This window comes from Monomorium pharaonis, chromosome 7 (assembly GCF_013373865.1).
Source record: "Monomorium pharaonis isolate MP-MQ-018 chromosome 7, ASM1337386v2, whole genome shotgun sequence".
Taxonomy (NCBI): domain Eukaryota; kingdom Metazoa; phylum Arthropoda; class Insecta; order Hymenoptera; family Formicidae; genus Monomorium; species Monomorium pharaonis.
Genome location: NC_050473.1, coordinates 18857288 through 18876637, shown reverse-complemented (window position 1 = coordinate 18876637; position 19350 = coordinate 18857288). Strand labels below are relative to the sequence as shown.

The following is a 19350-nucleotide window of genomic DNA, read 5'->3' as shown; positions in this document are numbered from 1 at the left end:
TAGGGTACTGGCATCTCGCATAAAAGTTTTTTTTATAAATTCTGTCTATTTTCATCATCGCGTGTTGAATATTGTATGATGGATATTGATGATGAATATTGATTTAGATTAAGCCGAATTTCTCATTCCGCGCAGCGAACTATATTATTGAGATTTGCTCAATGTACTGGAGGTACAATTATTTTAAGCTGATGATGTTATTCATATTTCGGTTTATTATTTTATTTATTAAGCCTAATACACTAAATGATCTTACATGGAATTACGCGTTATTTGTATCGCTAATCTCTCGATATCTTAACTTATTTAATTCTAGTTTATCCTAAGAAACGCATGATTTTACATTTTTATGAGTTATTACGCGACAATTAAGTGCGACAAGGGCGATGGCGAATTTACGAAATGCGAGTCTCTTATTCCTTTAATTTCTGTATTGGAACTGGGGCCGACGTTGCTTTTTGCCCATTGACGAGAGATCGATGGTCTTTCCGTCCGGGAGCACCAGCTTGTTCTCTTGATAATCCACGAAACCTTCTTCCTCCTCCTCTCGTTCCTGCTCGTCGCACTTGATTCCCATCTCGTATGTATATTCGCGTCGGAGACCATCCGGATCAATGTACCCGTATTTACCGCTCGTTATGCAATCCACGCCGATTGTTTCCTCCTTGTACGATCCGTCATCGTTTTCGAAGCCCCACGTAATGGAACCGTCCGGATTGTCGTGTCGGTATCGCCTAATGATCTACAAAATATTGAAAAATCTTTCCTAAGAAAGAACCCTGCAGATTATCCTACATGGATTTATGACGCATTATGAACTCGGCGTGTTAAACCCTGCATTAGAAGACTCATACTTCGAGCCGAATACTAGAATAAAATTTATTATTTTAATATTTTAATGTGTATGTGTGTATGTATTTTAATGTATATTTTATATATATATGTGTGTGTTGCATTCTGATTCGAACTTTTTTTTTTTATTACGCGGTGTAGACACTAAATTTATATTCAGAATTCTGGTCGTCCGAGGTGACCTCAAGACTCGTTTATAAAGAGCACGTGAAAAACACCGGGCGTGTCATTTCACAAATTCGACCAGAGACCGTTGCGTAAGAGGGCGCGAACAGGTTTCGGTCTGACCGCGTTTATGAGTTATGTGACGTTATCACGGGACAAAAAGGAGCACCGCAGCCAGATGATTCCGGCTTTCACCTTTCCGATTTCAAAACTCTATCTTTTCGTACTCTCCGATTATATCAGCTATTTCGATCACGTAATTCGCGCGTTTCGTATTATTCCTGTCGATAGTAAAATTAACGAATTAGTTACATGAAACATAAGAGCTTATTTTGGCGTTGAAAGCACAAGACAGAAATTTATTCGCGCGGGAGATGCTGGACCTACCTGCGCTACCGGCTTCTTGCCGCGGATTTCGTAAGCCTGGGACGGCTTCACCGCTTTCGGCGGCGGTTTGATCGGTTGCTGGTACGTGAAGTCGTCGGCGATCTGCTTCCTCGGGGCCTTCGTGGGCTTCTGCGTCGGACGGTACTGGATAGGCGGCGGCGGCGGCGGTGTTGGACGATACTGAACGGGTGGCACCGGCAGGGTCGTGGGACTCACCCTGACGCTCGCCGGCGTCACCGTCTGGACGGGCGGACGGTACACCGGTCCCGGGATCACCGGGAGCGTTCGCGGTGGATTCGCCGCCGTGCGCGGTATCTCCTCGCTCAGGTCCTCCTCGCTGTCCCGGCCCCTGACCTCCTGGCTCTGGTCGCGCGAATCCTCATCCTCGTGGGTGGAGGACACGTCCTCCTCCTCGGGCTCCTCGTTCACCGGCTTCACATGATGCGCGAACGAAGGCGCGGTTATCGGCAGATTCGGCCGGACGGGCCGGAACGTACCGGGCGCGTCGTCTCCGCGGGGTCTGAAATTTTAGCAAACGATATTAATATATATATACTCTCTAAATTTCCTAGAGTAAAATATTACTCTAAAAGAGTGTAAATCGAACATATCTAAGTTCGAGTGATTTGTCACTCTAATTAGAATGAAAATGCATGCTGATTTTTCCTCTAATTAGAGTAAAAATTCAATCTTATAGAATGCATTTTCGTTCTAATTAGAGTGACAAATCACTCGAACTTAGATATGTTCGATTTTCACTCTTTTAGAGTAATATTTCACTCTAGGAAATTTAGCGAGTAAGTTCTTCGTTTAGCGTGTTCGCTGAATCTTGAAGTAAACGTCACTCTAAAGGTTGAGCTTTGCCACTATAGTAAAAAATCAAAATTCACTTTTATAGAGTGAAAATTGAGCTTATAACTGTTTACTCTCTAAATTTCCTAGAGTGAAAATCGAACATATCTAAGTTCGAATGATTTGTCACTCTTAGAGTGAAAATGCATGCTATAAGAGTGAATTTTTATTCTAATTAGTGACAAATCACTCGAACTTAGATATGTTCGATTTTCACTCTTTTAGAGTAATGTTTCACTCTAGGAAATTTAGAGAGTAACAAGAGATTTATAGATAGATATGTTTGTACAGTACAGAGGAATTTTTATTGGCAGTTCTCGAAGGTTTTGCTCGTCGCGTTCCTATGTCGCTATTAGATTATATCGATCGCACTTTTAAATGATAAATAGTAATATATACTTTTCCGATCGAAAATGCAGAAAGTGAAATACATGAAAATGCCAAGTCCACTTTACGCCTTACCATTTACACTGTGCACTTACATATTTACAGAGCCGCTCACGTGGAACGGTATTCGAACTTTCCTGTTTCAATTTGCAAGCCTATCCAGAAGCGATAGATCCGTATGGTTATTGCGCAATTCCGGCTATTCTCAGATACACGTCGGTAATTGCGCGCTTCCTACTTGGTGCAATGTTCGCGGACGTTGCACGAAACTTGGGGTCGTTGATTAATTAACAAACGGCGTATGCAGGTTTATTCTGCACCTCGCAGACAGATATGCGCGTCGCCCAAACTGGTTTTCCCACCTTTCCAATAGCTCAGATAGTTTGCTTACGGTCAGATTACGCAGGTGCCTCTGGTACGCGATTTATTTATATTTTTATCATAAATAAATTTTCCAGCAAGGTCGTATTAGATCTATTATCGAAAAAGAACGAAAATTTTTCGATGATTTCGCGAACTCATGTACTACTATAGATATATTAAAAGAAAACGTAAAAAGTTTGAAATTATTTTAGACCATGTACATCTAAAAATCTCTCTTTTTTTAAAATGAAATATTGCTCGAGCGCCATAAATTATCCCAGTTTTGGATTAAGAGTACAAATATTATTTGAAGGAGCTCGATCGCTTCGTATGTCATGTACGTTCTTTAAGAACAGACAAATGTAAGGAAAGAATTTTGTCAAAATTTCTTAAAGCAGATCTGAAAATCTGATCGATTAAATTCACTCAAACTCTACAAGATTGATCATCCCTAATTTTTACCAATGTAGAAATGACTTTAAAATTCACTCTTCTATCTTTTTATAATTCTCATATACACAAGTACTAGGAAAAAAGAGATAAAAAACAAGTTAAGCCATGTGTATAATTATAGACATATTACTTGAAGGAGATCGGTCGGCGAAATCGTTGATTGGGAAACGCCGGTCCGGTGCCGCCTGGTCGCGGGGGTAATCTCTGATAGCGAGTCGCTCGTATCGGGATCGGTTCCCTCGGCCCATCCTGTGCAGCGCAGAGCGCGGCAGCGCATGCCAAGAACTGAAAAGGAAAATTCCCTTAAATTGCCACAACGTCGTTCCTCGATCACAATTTTCCGGCCACGTAAACAGAAAAAAAGCAAGTGTCAAATTAACTCTTATATATTCATATGAACGCATTTATTGTTTCATATATAAGCAACAATATAATCTTCTTAGAAAAATTTGAAAATCTTGAATTTCAATAATATTATAGCCTTATTTCAATACTATAATTGTTATTTCAAAAATATATTATTTTGATAATTTTATTCTAAAAAAATTATCAAAATAATATATTTTTAATCTTCGATTTGAACATACAGTATTTTTTATCCAACATTTTTTCTTTTCCATTCAAGAAAATTATTCTTAAATAACAAGAATATTCCTTGGTTAAACTATATAAAATTTTGAAATAAATCTTTATTCAAGTAAATCTTTTTGATTTAACGCGATATAATCTCAAGATTTCCAGTTTTGAAACTGGAGATATTGTCAAAACAAGAATATTCTTTTTTTTGTGTATATAGTTCCAAAATTATGCGTTTTTAAGTAACTATGAGTAGTTTAATTAATTAAGTAAATTAATTCATCTCATCATTCTGTACATAAAAAAATATTAAGGTTCAAATATTGTAAAATTTATAGTTTACAAAATATTTTACACATTATGTCAAAATGTATCAGAGTAAAGTATAAAAAGTCTACTCTAATATTTTTACATGCAAAATAATTAGAGAAATTGCATCATACAACAAAATAATGCAATTCCATTTTTTTAAAATTACCATTACTTGTCCCTCCTCTCAGATCATGCGACTTTTGTCTGGGACATTTGACAAATCCTTAGAAATACTGAAAATACCTCTGGGCGCTTTTTACAGAAAAAATTTGCCCGCGATTTAATTAAAGACACCCCGCCACTCCGAGAATCGTCGACGATCGTAATACCCGCGGGAAAACGAGCATTGTACAGAATTAGCGATGATTGCCACGTCGCGTGTTAACGTTTTGTTACTCTCGTCGGTTCCTCGACGTACGCGATTCTCTCGGAGGAAACGGCAACGATAATGAAATTACTGGCTGTCGCGCTCTTGAAATCGCACGCTAATCATCCGCAATCCCCGTGATTTCTCCGAAGGGGAAAAAAAGAAAGAAGAAATAACGAAATCGACAGACGGCGGTCGTTAAAATAATCTCCTTCCGAGTTTTCACTGATATACATATCGTTGGGGATTCGCTGCACATACGCGCCGCAGTGCTAATAATAATAGCGATCGTTACTGAAACAAGGGGAAAAAAGAATAAGGAAGAAAAGGTTTCGGGATACCGGAACCAATAATAACCGGCGTTACGCCGGCTTGTCGTGCCGGTCTGCTCGCGTTGTAATACGTACGCAAAAATCGGGCACGCGTCTCGCGTTCGGGAGAAAAGAGAAAGTGATTCGATTCAGCCTTAAGTTGCATGGGTATACGCACAGGCATCCCGGGCATAAGTAAGTAACCCGCGCGCCTGTACCTGTTTGATCGGCGTGACATTTAAGCGACAACGACGACGACGACGACCGGCTCGGCCGGCGACGGGAAGTGCGAAAAGTAGATGTGAATACGCGTTATGCGCGTTGCGTCGAAAGGTAGAAACCGCAAATGGAAATTGAGGTAACCGTCTATCGGCCGGCCGCGCGTGTGTGTGTGTGTGTTTCACTTTCATCGCAGAATCGAATTAACTCCGTTTGCAAGTTTATTAAATAGTAATTTCTGCTTCTTTTTTCTATGCTGTAATGTAACGTAACGGGACGAGGGAAAATACGTTCCTAGATTTCTTCGGTCTGAAAAACAAAATTTTCTTACCGCGACTTTTTCTATATAGACGTACCGGAGTTTAGTTTGCTTTATTATTAATAATTAAAAATTATTTCCATTATTTGTTAAAAAAAAAAAAAAAGATCAAGATGCTCGGTTGTGCCAAGTAGCCGAAATGCAAAACAAGGTCAATGAACGAGCCACGTAAGATGTTATCTATAAATAAAAAACTTACCGGAATGCAAGTAAACTGCGGGCGCAGTTGTTTATTAACTCGCGCGCAAAAATATAAACTCGTTCGTAATTTCATAACGTCGATTAATGCGCGCTCTTAAAGTCTTTCAAATCTACCGCGGACAATTGAGAATCCGCGAAGACTTCAAGGCATAAATTTCCAGTTTACAATCCTATACGGTATGTTTTGACATTTATCTCCCTATACACTTTGCATACGTATACTCCGATTATTATTCAAATGCCTTCCGCTATCCGGAGGACCGCGCGATAACGTAAAATAAAATTCCTACCCCCCGAGCTCTAATAATACGGACGGTGGATCGCCATAAAGTCAATTTTATGGGGCACGTAAAATTATGAATATAATTTTATATCGCGGATTACAGACGCATAAAACGAGTTTCGGCCGCATCCACGTGGGAAATCCCTTCCCGAGCCGGGTGCATCCAGACCAGAAATGGTGCACCAAGCAGATTTTAACGACACGTGTGGCCACGACGTCGTTGGAATGCACGGGAGGCGGCGGCGCGAGTCGAGTCGAGTCGGCGAATTCGTTTCGGGGGCACGCGCGCACCGACTCGTTTACGCGGAATACGGCGGCGAGATAATCCGCTCCGCGGCTTTTTCCTGCAGCGGCGCTTTCACTCGGGCTCGCCCGTAGCCCGATTGACGATTTTCGGCCGTCGCGGGTGCCGAACGGAACCCGCGAACTCCCCAATGCGCGGTTCATTCTTCTTCGAGAAAGAGAGACGAAAGTCTCGGGATTTCGCGCGAGACGTCCCTTTCGTTCGATTTCGCGCGATACATATTTTTAACAAAAGAATTTGTAATCAAAATTCTAAGATAGAATTATAGAAGTGTCATAAAGGTGCTGGACTAAATCGAAAATGGTCGATTTAATTGCGCAAGGTTTCTCAATTATTTTTTAAATACGGAAGCTTGAGATGTTAACAAATTTGTTTTTTCTCAAGAGACTTTCTTTTAATATCTTCATTTAATTAAAAAAAATTTAATTCTCCAATGTATTATAGTAGTTAAATTTTTTTTTAATTAAATGAAGATATTGAAAGATAATTTTTAAAAAATATATAATATTTAGTAATATATTTTCTGGTGCGAAAAGACGTTCAATAAATGCACGTAATAAATCGATTTACCTCTTTCCAAAGTGTTAAAGAAATGATAAATTGAAATTAATTCGCAATGAGGCGAACGGACCTTCGTGATGCACATTCCCGTTCCGCGCGATAAATTGAAATTGCAACAGTCCTCCCTTTCCTCAACTTATGTCGCAAAAAAGCGATAATTATCACGCTCTGCTCGTGGTGCCATTTATTTAAATATCCGTCGCGCAGCCCGGCGACCACTCACACCGCTAAAATCTCACCGACGCCACTCGAGGGTTAAAAGATGAAAGTGATCGAAACAGGCGGAGTTAGTTATGCGCACAGTTTCGCGTGTTACGCGTTAAAAAAAAAGTACGCAAGAAGAAGAAACGACCGCCGCGGGAAGGAGAAACCTTCCGAAGACGAACAACCTGTTGTTGTTAATTATTTCATATAATATATCACGTCAAAGGATATAATTACTGTCGAACGTTATATAATTTATTTCGTGTGGCGGGCCGAAAGGGAGAGTCAACAGATGTTAAGTATGATACAGGTTTGCATAATAAAACACCGTGTTACGTAACTAAAATATTCGACAGATGTATTACGTAAGATTTGATTACGCGCAATAACATAATGCAGCGTTGGTGTTATAAATAAATATAAGCGATTACGTTTTGGATTACGTGCAATTAGCGAGATGGTTTTAAAAATGTCACTTGCCTTTAAAGATATACAAGTAATGATATATCATATTAGAAATTGTTAAGTACAGAAGAAAACGTATAGGAAACAGTTGTAAACAATGTACTCTTTAAATTTCCTAGAGTGAAACATTATGCTAGCGCTACACCATGCGCGAATTCGCGATTCGTAATTCATAAATCGCGATTTATCTGACCACTCGACCAGCGAATCAGTGCGAATGACGAATCGCGCATGATGAATCAACGAAATTTTCTCTCCACACTATTCATGAACGTCAGATAAATCGCCAATTACGAATTACGAATCGTACGAATCGCGAATACGCGCATAGTGTGGCGCTAGCATTACTCTAAAAGAGTGAAAATCGAATATATCTCAGTTCGAGTGATTTGTCACTCTAATTAGAGTGAAAATGCACTCTATCAGAGTGATTTTTTATTCTAATTAGAGTAAAATATAGAGTGCATTTTCACTCATGCAACATTTTCACTCTAATTAGAGTAATGACAAATCACTCGAACTTAGATAAGTTCGATTTTCACTCTTTTAGAGTAATGTTTCACTCTAGGAAATTTAGAGAGTAAACATAAACTATGACGATTAAGAAATTATTTTGCTAATAAACTGATCGTGCTTCAAATATTTTTTGAATTAGATACTTGTAACCCATAAATATCATCAAATAATTGAATTCTTGAATTAAATTAAAAATATTCTGCAGCCAATCTTTAATATCGTTCGATTATATCTCCACATATTTTTTAAAATTAAAAAAAACATTCGATCTCACGTGAAAAATATAAAATGACGCACGTCGGAGAAGAAAGGGATGCGTCGAAAATAACACAGAAAGGATCGATGCTTAAACAATATTTCTTGTGTAACTTTTATCAAGAAATATCATGATCATTGCTTTTTCGGATTCAATCGTGTGTTATACACATCGCGGTGTCCAGTCCCAGGATTATATCCATAGGATTTTGAAGATTCAGAAATTCGAGGAACGGACATCTTCGCGCTTCGCGAGCGCGCGAGCTATTTTCGAAGGGGGTTGAGTGGCGGGCAAGGGACAAGGGTAGATCCGCGCGCGGTTGGAGAACTGCACTTGGACGCCTCTCGCCGACAGTGTACTCACGATCAGCGCGACGCGCATGGCCGGTATGTCCTGTCGTGTCCTGCTGCTGTCGTCTCTCACTTGTTGTTGTTCGTCGCCGTCGTCGCAACGTCAACTCCGGGCACAGCTGGGTGTGGTGCCGTGGCGCGTTTGTGCCTCACACTACCGCGAACGACTCCCCGTCTCCGCGTTCTTATACTTATATCCCCGTTTAAATTCCCATGCAGCCACGGCCGGTCAACTTTCCATCCAGGAATTGTGTTCCGCGCGCTCGCGCCCGCGAGCGGGCGCGAAACGATCCACCGCCGCGCCGCCGCTCCGCTCCGCTCGGCTTGGCTCCGCTCGCGGAGATCGCAGAGAGGATGCTGCTCCTCCCCTGCCCGCGAGGACCGTCGATCGAGATCGATGCCGCGATCGCATGCACAATAGAGATAATATTCTTGTTTTGAAAATTATGTTATCTTTGCTTTCGAAATGTTAATTATTGAAATGAGATTAAGCAGTTGGATATAATTTCATTAAGAGAAATAATTTGATAATAATAAATTTCATAAGTTAACAAAGAGAAAATTATCAAATAGAAAATATCTTCAAATAACATTGTTTTCAAGATAGAATTACATTTTTTTAACATTATTATTATTATTATTATTATCAATATTGGAATAAAAGTATATTTTGCTGAAATTTATGATTATCAAATTTTTTAAGAAAATTAAATTATACATAGGTAAGATTATCGTTATTAAATATATTGCTTTTTATTTATAATAACCAACATTTACTGCTAATATTCAAATACTAAATATTAATATTTATTAATATTGTTATTCTGTGCAGATGGCAGATCTCAACGTGTGTTAACGCGATTGCATTGTCGCTCGCGAACTCGAGTCCGCCTTGAACTCACCCCTTCCGATTTCTCCCTCGCCCAGTCCAGCATTGCTCGCTCGAGAAAAAAAAAGAGTAAGGATTAATTCGAGATCCCTCGAATTATCGAGTGTCGCCCGATTTATGATGACGCTTGTGTCCCCTTCTTGCGTACCACAAATAAATTACGAGAAATATCCACGTCAAATTTCGGAATAATTGATAGATAACACCTGCCGAATAGATGTAACTGTTTCTGAGTGGCAAAAAGATTACACAAACGGGGATCAATAATGACTGCTGAATGGTCTCAGAATGACTAGCGCGCGCAACACCATCAATCACGCCGCGAATCATCGTTGCTGTGTATTTTACGCAGATGCGTTTCAATCTATCGGTCAGGTTTCCTCTGTCGCCAGAAGTTAATGCGAAGATTGATGAGACACCTTACGACACGTAGAAACCACGATCGCTAATTAAGGTGAAGCGCGACTGAAGGCATCCCCCGCGTCCGCCGCTGCAGACAATTTTTTATTTCGCATTCGCAACGTTAGATACGGGGGATGTGTGACACAAGTATCCCTGTACTTACGACGAAGGTTACGTTCCGAAGCTTCAGCTATAAATCAAATTAATCATGCCGCAAACAGAATTTCATACAATATCATATATCTCATGTGAATAAAACATTTGGATCAAATATTTATTTTATTACTAAAAACAGTTATGTACTTCTATTTTAAAAAGTGACAATTTTTTGAAAAGTTTTATCATTCTTAATATACAATTTGTTATTATAAAATTAATATTTAGTTTAAACACAAATTGATTTCACTGAGCATTTAAAAAATAATATACTATTATTTTAAATATAACTCTTAATATAATATATTTAATATTATCAATTTAATTTAATTTGGAGCACTAGTTTAATTAATTTAACTTTATAATTTGCTAATTCATTTTTAGTTAGCATGCCGGTTTGAAAATTCATATGTCAAAATAATCATAAGAAAGTAAAAAAAATGTCTGATTGATTTGTGTTTGTCCCAAGGATTCGTACAATTTTATCTGGATTGAGATCTCATTGCGGATGGGGGAATTATGAATAATTTGTCGCGGTAGCGAACATTGATGGCTAATCAACTGTCACGTAAATCACGTATAGATGTGAAGGAAGGCAATAATTACGCAATATCCTGTCAAGTTTATGCCTCACGCGCAAGTGTTGTTACAGTGCAGTGTTCTCTCTAATAAACGGAACTGGTTTCTGTTTGCAATAAGCACTTTGTTGCAGCTGTAAAAGGTAGAAAATCGCCAACAGCCAAAATATCAGCCAATCTCGCTATATCTAAAAAAAAAAAAAAAAAAAACAGTAATAGTTTTTACAGTTCTTTCGTATTTACAATACAATTTTATCGATAATTAATTGATATGAAGTGAAATCGACGAAAATTAATGTCATAGATAAATCTATGCAAGAAAATTGATTTCTGTAAATGTCTGTAAAAATTTATTGTGATTATAAAAGATAAAAAATTCATGATAGTCAATATTATATATATCTTGTTTACATATAAGAAATTTATATATATGGATGATTAAGTTTGGTGATAGCTAATTGGCACAAAGTAAAATCGATAAAGATTATGTTAGGTAAATCAACGTATAATTAATAAAATCTTTTTCATTTTCTATATTATGACACTATGACATAACTAAATTTATCGTAACTTAATGTCAAATCTCGAGGTAAAAAGTAAATGAAGAATATTTCTCTGATCAACATATACAGGATCAGGTATTTAAAAAATAGAGAAAAGGAAGGGTGTAAATATAGATTTACGAAGTAGAAAGTTCGTTATACAGAAATAATATTCTAATATTACTATATTATATCATTTTATATTACAGGTTATCACGAAGGTGAATATTTAAAGGGTAAATAACTTTTTCGTCGGAATTTATTATTATCGAGAGATGGTCGGTAAGAGATGAGAGCACGAGTAGAACTTTTTGCGACTTTGTATTCTTCAGTGGAAGTCGCTAGAAACTCGTCCTGCACTCTCTTTCGCAGGAGTGTAGTCGGATCAGGATGCACCTGGTACCAAGTCGACATTATATTCTCACTACGTTTGAGATAAATTACCTCGTTTTTTTTTTTCGACGGTAATTGTTTTCGAATTCTATTCTTAATTTCGCCGTGGTTGTATAAGCCATATTACTCTCCGCGAGAGAGCAAATCTCATCCCAATTGTAAATACTTAATTAATATAATATGACAAGTAATTTTAGAAAAGCGAGAGAAATCTCGTTCTCCTCTTGCTACACAAATAATTTTTTCTTTCTACATTCGAAACGAGAATATCGATCATCGTGGAAGCGACAGAGATGTGATGCATGCGGTAAAAAGAGTCACTTAACCACTTTGCGATGCAGAAGGGAAAAAAGCAAAAAAGAATATGATCAAGTGATAAATATCGCAACATATTACTGTCTAATTAACAGTCTAATTAAAAGTTAACAACAAAATAAGTTAAAGTACACAATAAGTTTAACAAAATACACACAATAAAATTAAGAAGTATGTGTGTAAATATTACCTGGCGACAAAAATTTGCAAAATTTATTATGGACATAACAATAAAGCTTAAGAAGTAAATCCAAAGTATTCTGAAGACTTAAAATCAAGAATACACCTATTCATAATTCAATTTCATAATTCAATCTTTTTCTTGTACAATACTCTTCAACATCCACCTGTAATAGATTCTTCAAGTATTCGATATATTTTAATTTTATTGTCAGCAATATATGTTTAAAATTTTGATATTTTTTATTAATATAATTAATATTTTACAATATTTACACGTATGAGTTACGCGTGTATTTTAATTCATTTTATTGTTCAGTATAAATTATTAATTTGACTAAATTTTTCAACTCGATTAAATTTCTTTTCTGATTAAAATTTCTTATTTCAGTCAAATATGTAAATACTTGAATCAAAGTTCAAGTACTTTAAGTATTTCAGTTAAATACTTGAACTGAAGAAATTTAATCAAGTTGAACAATTTATTCAAATTAACATTTTTTCCTCAGTAACATATTATCACGTTTCCCCGTTCTTTTTTCCCCCTCCGAGTGGAGCCAAGAGTGAAGTCGCGACAGCAACCTGGTGGCAGCTCTTTCGGGAGTACACCCCTGCTAAGGCGCTCCTCCGCCGCCCGGTGACGACGAAAGGAACGAGGCGTGCTGCTTCTAAAGGCGGCTCGCGTCTGCGGTGCTCTCGGCCTCTCGAAGGCTCGCGAGCGCGCGCGCGCGTCCAAGGTCAGTGCCGGGGCCGACGAAGCCGGCCGGTCGGCTCTCCTTGCCGATCCCGTATCCTCGCCGGCTGGCTGGCAACCGCGGATGGCAAGCGCGCCGCGCGCTCGCACGTATTACGCCTCTATCATCCCGCCGGCGCGGCGCGGCGCAGGAATGCGCGAGCGAGCGAGCGTGCAGGCGCATTACACGCGCGAAACACGCGCGAGGCGCGAGAGTTTTCCTCTCGTCCGACCGACCTGAATCGATGGCTTTTGTGTACCGGCCGACATTTTGCATATCGCACATCCGCGCGCTTCTCGATTCGTCTTTCTTTCCTTGCACTCTGTCTGCTCCGTATCTCATTAAAGCTCGTATACCGTCGCGCCCATCCTTCATCGGGATTCATTAGAATGTCAGGACGGTATGTCGAGATTACAGCTCGCGATACGCTCAATCGACTCGAGGGGACATTGTTGGAGATTAAAGTGGATCGAACATGAACGTTTCACGATATGGAATTCCTCCGTCCGTCTTCTCTCTCTCTCTCTCTCTCTTTTTTATTTTCTATGTTATATAAAAAACGGACAGGCGAAAGATGTAGAAAACTGCTCTCTAAATTTCCTAGAGTGAAACATTACTCTAAAAGAGTGAAAATCAAACATATTTAAGTTCAAGTGATTTGTCACTCTAATTAGAGTGAAAATGTTGCATGAGTGAAAATGCACTCTAATTAGAGTGACAAATCACTCGAACTTAGATACGTTCGATTTTCACTCTTTTAGAGCAATGTTCCACTCTAGGAAATTTAGAGAGTTGTCTAGGGCTGAATGTCGAAGAAAGTGTAACACAAAGCCGGATAGATTATAGAGCGAGGAAAGATTTTACAATACTTGACGCCAGACTCTTGCGATCTACGGTCTAACGCAACTTCAACTCATTCCGTTTTCCCTCCTCTCCCCTCTTCCGCCCCGCTGTCACTGCGCACCGTGAAACCGCGGAGGAGGTTTTTCTTTTGCGTCGCGTTGGCAAGTACTCTCGCTTCTTCGCCACAAATGTCGCATCTGGATGAGGGAGCGCGGCGCGGGGAGATGACAGGTGCTTTCAAGTTAAAGTGCCATTGAGTCGCGCTTAAATTTCACGACGATACGAGAATATTTGCATCGACAGTTCCAACATGTACCGAGACATGTAGCCGTCGGCTCTACTTGCAACACTTGTCAAACTGTTTTACTCGAGGATTAACGATTAAGGTCCAATTAAGTACTTTGTGACCGATTTCTATTTCATGGACGTTTATCGAAGTTTTCGAGACAGTTAAATAATACTACGTTTTATTTTGCAGTCAATTTCTGAAAATTAGTGTGCACGAGTTTTTTTTAGAAAATTTTTCAACGATTTTGAATAAATTAAAAAATGACGCAAGATCGCGAGATGTCCATGATTGGACCAATAAGGATATCCTTTTTCATATTCTATCGCGAAGCGGCTCTTGGACGCTTATTATTGAATGTTAATATTGTACAGTGATCTTTAGAATTCAATATAAATGGCTTTTAATTAGACGCTCAATATTATTGCACAATCTTATTGCACACTATATTGAAGGTTTATGCAATATATACGTGTCAATCAAAAAGTTGCGAGTTGCCAATTTATTAGCGTTAACAATCTCCGTTTGAATTAATGCCGATTAATGAAACTTGAACGGTCACTTTCGATCTATCTTGACTCTTGAAAGTAAACATAGAGCATTAGCATGGAAAAGCATTTAAATCGTTATTCAAATTACGCTTAGAATCTAATGATAAATAAAATGACCACAAAAATTTTAACATAAACGCAAAATTATATATTATATTACGAGTTTAACGTCCAACTTTAATCTTGTTTAATTATCAGAAACGTATGTACGAAGCGATTGCGTTCGAGAGAATGTGACAAGAATTGATCAACGTTTGATAACCAAAGTAAGCAGAGTTTTATTGAAAATAAATTGCACAATACATTGTACGCAAATATATAATAAATTGAAAACCGTTAATAAGGCTCTAATAATTTAAATAATACGCTGAAGAAAAGATTGCCACTAACAATAAGAGCCAGCGCTGGATATAAGTGTGCAATAAATTTATTTGGATTGTTCGCATTCTGTTGTTTGACATTAACAAAGTAAAACCTTCACATTTTTAACTGTAACTGACAGATTATCTTCTTTTTCCCCTTCTTATTTGACTTATCTTTTATTCTTATTTGATCGCGAGGAAGATCTTTTGCACCTTCGATATATCCGTTTTTACATCATTTGCGATTTCATACTGCTGCACTGAAGAGGACTCGAATTGTGAGTCGAAACGTTACGTTTGCATGCTCGGTGTACATAATTTCATTTGCATTCGCGTTGCAACGCGTTTAACATCAACCTAAATAAATTTATTGCTCTTACATTAAGTGCTACCTCTTATTGACAATCTATTCTTCGTATTACTTAAATATAATTTTATATTTCATTAGCTTCCAGACGATCAATAATTGTACAATAATATTCAGGAGCCGCGAGGGTTAAGACGTCGTACGGCAAACGGCAAGAAGGTGAGCTTTACAACAAATTTTACGGAAGAAAAATCGTGTAAACTTGTAAAGTAAAAATCTCGGCGTTGGGTCCCCGCGCAGTTATCGCGGAATATCTCTCGCGAGAGATGGCCTGCATCCCTGGTAGGGATCCAGGCGAGTGCAGCTCGCGTCTCTCGCTTGTGCCCCCTTCGTGAAAATCAGCGGAGTCTCGCGGCCAGGAATTCCGCGAGGGCGGTCGCAGGCAGGCAGTCAGGTAGATAGGTAGGTTGGTAGGCAGACATGGGCGAACAAGCGAGCAGGCAGGCAAGCGGGCAGGCAGGGCGAGCAGCAGGTAGGTAGGTAGGTAGGTTGGTAGGTAGATGGGTAGGTAGTGCACCGGAGCAGAGAGAAGTGCATTCTCGCGAGAGGAGAAGTCGAGTCGTGCCGAGTCAGCGACGACGACGACGACGACGACGACGACGAAGACGATGGCGAGCAAAGCCCAGACAGATCGCGCTCGTCGAATTGTCAGGGGGAGGGGGGGAGGGCAGGGAGGAGGGGGAGGGGCATAAAACTCTCCCCGGTGAAACCGGTTTCTTCGCGTTCCTCCTCTTCCCTCGTCCTGCTCCGTCCCGTGCATCCCTTTTTTCTGCGGCGTGTCACGTTCGTCGTCGTCGTCGTCGTCGTCGTCCGCTCCTGCATGCCTGCATCACCGCGAGCGTCATCGTCGATATATACGCGGTACCCGGTGAACCTCGGAACCCTCGCGCGCCTTTTATGATTAATTGTCCGTGATTCCTGCCGCGGCGCGGTAGGATAAGCCGGCAACAGGAGCGGAGTGACGAGGATAGGGGCCGTAGATGGCGGCGGAACGCCCGTTCGGCGAGAGTGCGCTCGGTTCTTCTTCCTCGTCTTTCCTCTTCTTCTTCGGGGAGCTCGACGTCCCGCGAGTGCAGGCGAGAGTGCACGCGTCGCGCAGTCACCTGCCCTCTCACCTGTCCTCGTCGCCGACGGGACGACGACGACGACGACGACGACGACGACGTGTGGTTTCGCGATCGCGCCCGAGTGATCGACGTCGAAGTGCGTGTAGTCGCGCGGGATGCGTATAGCCGCATCCTTTCCGTGGTCTGGAAAACGATCGAGTCCACCCGAGGATGTCCAAGTCAGAGTTTCGTCGGGACTCGGCGCGGATTCCCCCCTCCCCCGGATGAGAGGGGAACCCAACAGGTGACGTATGGAAGAGTGCGCGGAGCGCACACTGCAGTGGCGTGCACAAAAGTCTCCCCTCGCGTGCGTTCGCGTTCGGGAGAAATATACGCGTAACGGCGGGATGGGAAAGGATCGAAAGGAAGGATACCACGGAGAAATTCCATCCGGATTAAATCAGCAGGTACACGAACGATTTAGCGTCCGGAAAGAACGCGTTAGGTGGTTCGCTTCGCCGGAAGTTTGGGAAACGCGCGCTGACTTCGATCGTTCGTACGTAATACCCGCCGGCTTTCTCCTTTCTGATTATAATAATTTAATGGTTATAATATTATAACTCGCATAATCTGTATCGTCGTTTTTAACGCTCGAGACGTACGCGGCGACCGGCGAGAACTCGCGCGCGCGTTCGCGTCACGCCTCGCGAGCTCGATAACTCAGCTCGCCGCAGAACGATAAACTAAATTAATAAACGGGTATATCGCTCGGTGGCGATCGCATCAATCAATTTTGCCGAGTGGCTTCGTGACGTCCCACCTGTCGCCGATGCGTCGTCGTCGCCTTCCTATCGCTAGAAGCGTCGCGCGACGGCGGCGACGAGGGGACGCGGTGGAGCGTGTCCTGCTGCAATTTCGCAGGAATGGCACATCGCGAGTCTCACCTTCGACGTGAGCATAATTTTTTGGTTGCTACGGAGTTGCAGTGCATCGAGAGAGAGAGAGAGAGAGAGAGAGAGAGAGAGAGAGAGAGAGAGAGAGAGAGAGAGAGAGAGAGAGAGAGAAAAGTGTTTGATACTTGTGACTATGATCGCACGGTAAAATAATTATGCAGCTCGAGTTTTGTATTTTTTAATTGTTACTAGGGCTGTTACCTTTTGACAACTTTGAATGAATTTGAAATTTCGAAGCTTCAAATTCTTTCGAATAGTCAAAATCGTCAAAAGTATTAACAGTCTTAATTATTACTGCTACAATATTAGTATAATAATAATTTTATGCGTGTGGTTACAGTTCTATAAACTATAAGATTTTCTCACAGGTTACATAATAATTTCAAATATTAAATGTAGTAAAATATTAAGATGTGACTGATAAAAATAAATTTTTATATACACGGAGAAAATTTTTTCTTAAAAATTATCTTTAAAATTGGATAATCGTGAAACAACGTAAAATTTTGTAAAATTCTCTTAAATTTTATTAAAATTTTAGTAAATTTTGTTAAAAGCATAGTAAAATTCTTTGAAGTTGTTTCACAATTACCATAATTTTAAATGTAATCACAATTAAATACAATTAAATGGTAAATATAAGTATTTTTTAACATTTGCTTAATATTTATGTAGCAATAATAATTATTAGCTTTAATTTGCATGGTCAAACAATTAGAAATATATAGTTAACATCGAAAATGACTATAAATTATATTGTAGCAATTGCAATAATTTTTTTCTCTCAGTGTGAATGCGCATTATAACCTGACGAATTTTTGTTTTAACGAATTCGTCTAAACCGTTTCTTAGAAATAATTACGGTAGATAAAGTCTTGTGGGAAATGTAATCTTGTTGTAACTTCAAAGTTTAGAATTTTAAGAACTCAATGTCGTAACCACACAAGATGAATAGCATCGTACTTTTTCATTAATAAATCATCTTTAATTTTCTTTTCACTTGTGAAGAGAACTGAAGATCCGTTTAAAAAGTAATTTTGCCATGAGAAAAAGAAATAGAGAATGTCATACTGTTTCGATTATGACAATTTATGATTTTTTTCATAAAACTGATCGTTTTCAATATTAATTTTAGCGAGTCGTACGAATGACGGCAAACTTATTTACTTAACGGATTCATGTAACCTTTGAAGAACTATACACACGTGCAATATAACCACTCTCATAGAAATGCTCTCGCTCGTTTGTCCTGACGTATTTGTCGCCATAAAAGTTCATCAGAGCTCGCATCCACCGTAACCGTAGTTTTACCGCAGGTTTGCGACTCCCTTCGCGATTCCGCGAACCTCTCGCAAAAGTTACGTGACATTTTCATCCCCTTGGGTTCTGACATATTTTTAATTTTCCGTAATGCGCCGCGCGACTTGGAGGAATTCCATCTTCCAATCTATTTCTTTTTTAATTTTAATTTTATACTTGTCTCAGTGAGTTTTACCGTTCGATAAATTGCGGGATTTCGTTTCACGAAATTTTACTCGTTTTTTTAACGGAGTTAGAGAATTAATTTGAATTTGCAATAGATTTGTTACTCGTTGAGATTTGTTCTCTGACGACGGTTATGCGACAAAACGGCGAATTGCTTTGCTCGCAACAAGATCAAAGGCCAATCTATAACGCTGATTCTGATTCTTACTTTTTGCCTATTACATTTTTGCCTTTCTCAATGTATTATCTTATCGTTTCTTGTGTTTCCGACAAGAACGTCACGTGTTTCTTATCTCTTTTGGAATTCTCTTTTTTTAATTTCTTTTTTAATTTCGATAAACCAACGTACGAAAAGGCAAAAGATAATAGACCCCCTCCCCAAAAAAGGAAAGAGCACATCGTGAATTAGTATTAGATAAAAAATTGTCTTAAAAAAATCATATAAAAGAAGAATAATACGAACTCTCTAAATTTCCTAGAGTAAAACATTACTCTAAAAGAGTGAAAATCGAACATATCTAATTAGAGTAAATAAAAATTCACTCTTATAGAGTGCATTTTCATT

The 19350-nt window shown here is 39.5% G+C and overlaps 1 protein-coding gene across 2 annotated transcripts; it reads right to left on the bottom strand.

Annotated features, from left to right (window-relative positions):
- Positions 1–195: 195 nt before the first annotated feature.
- LOC105839189 (proline-rich extensin-like protein EPR1) lies at positions 196–9196 on the bottom strand. 2 transcript variants are annotated; one of them, XM_012685325.3, is made up of 4 exons: positions 8717–9196; positions 3590–3744; positions 1405–1924; positions 196–742 (listed from the first exon to the last, which is right to left on the bottom strand). In XM_012685325.3, exons 1-4 carry the CDS (start codon positions 8732–8734, stop codon positions 422–424), a joined length of 1014 nt encoding a protein of 337 aa, XP_012540779.1. In that variant the 5' UTR covers positions 8735–9196; the 3' UTR covers positions 196–421. The 2 variants fall into 2 exon arrangements, with proteins under 2 accessions (XP_012540779.1, XP_036145824.1); XM_036289931.1 differs by lacking the exon at positions 8717–9196 and adding an exon at positions 4514–6402.
- Positions 9197–19350: the final 10154 nt, after the last annotated feature.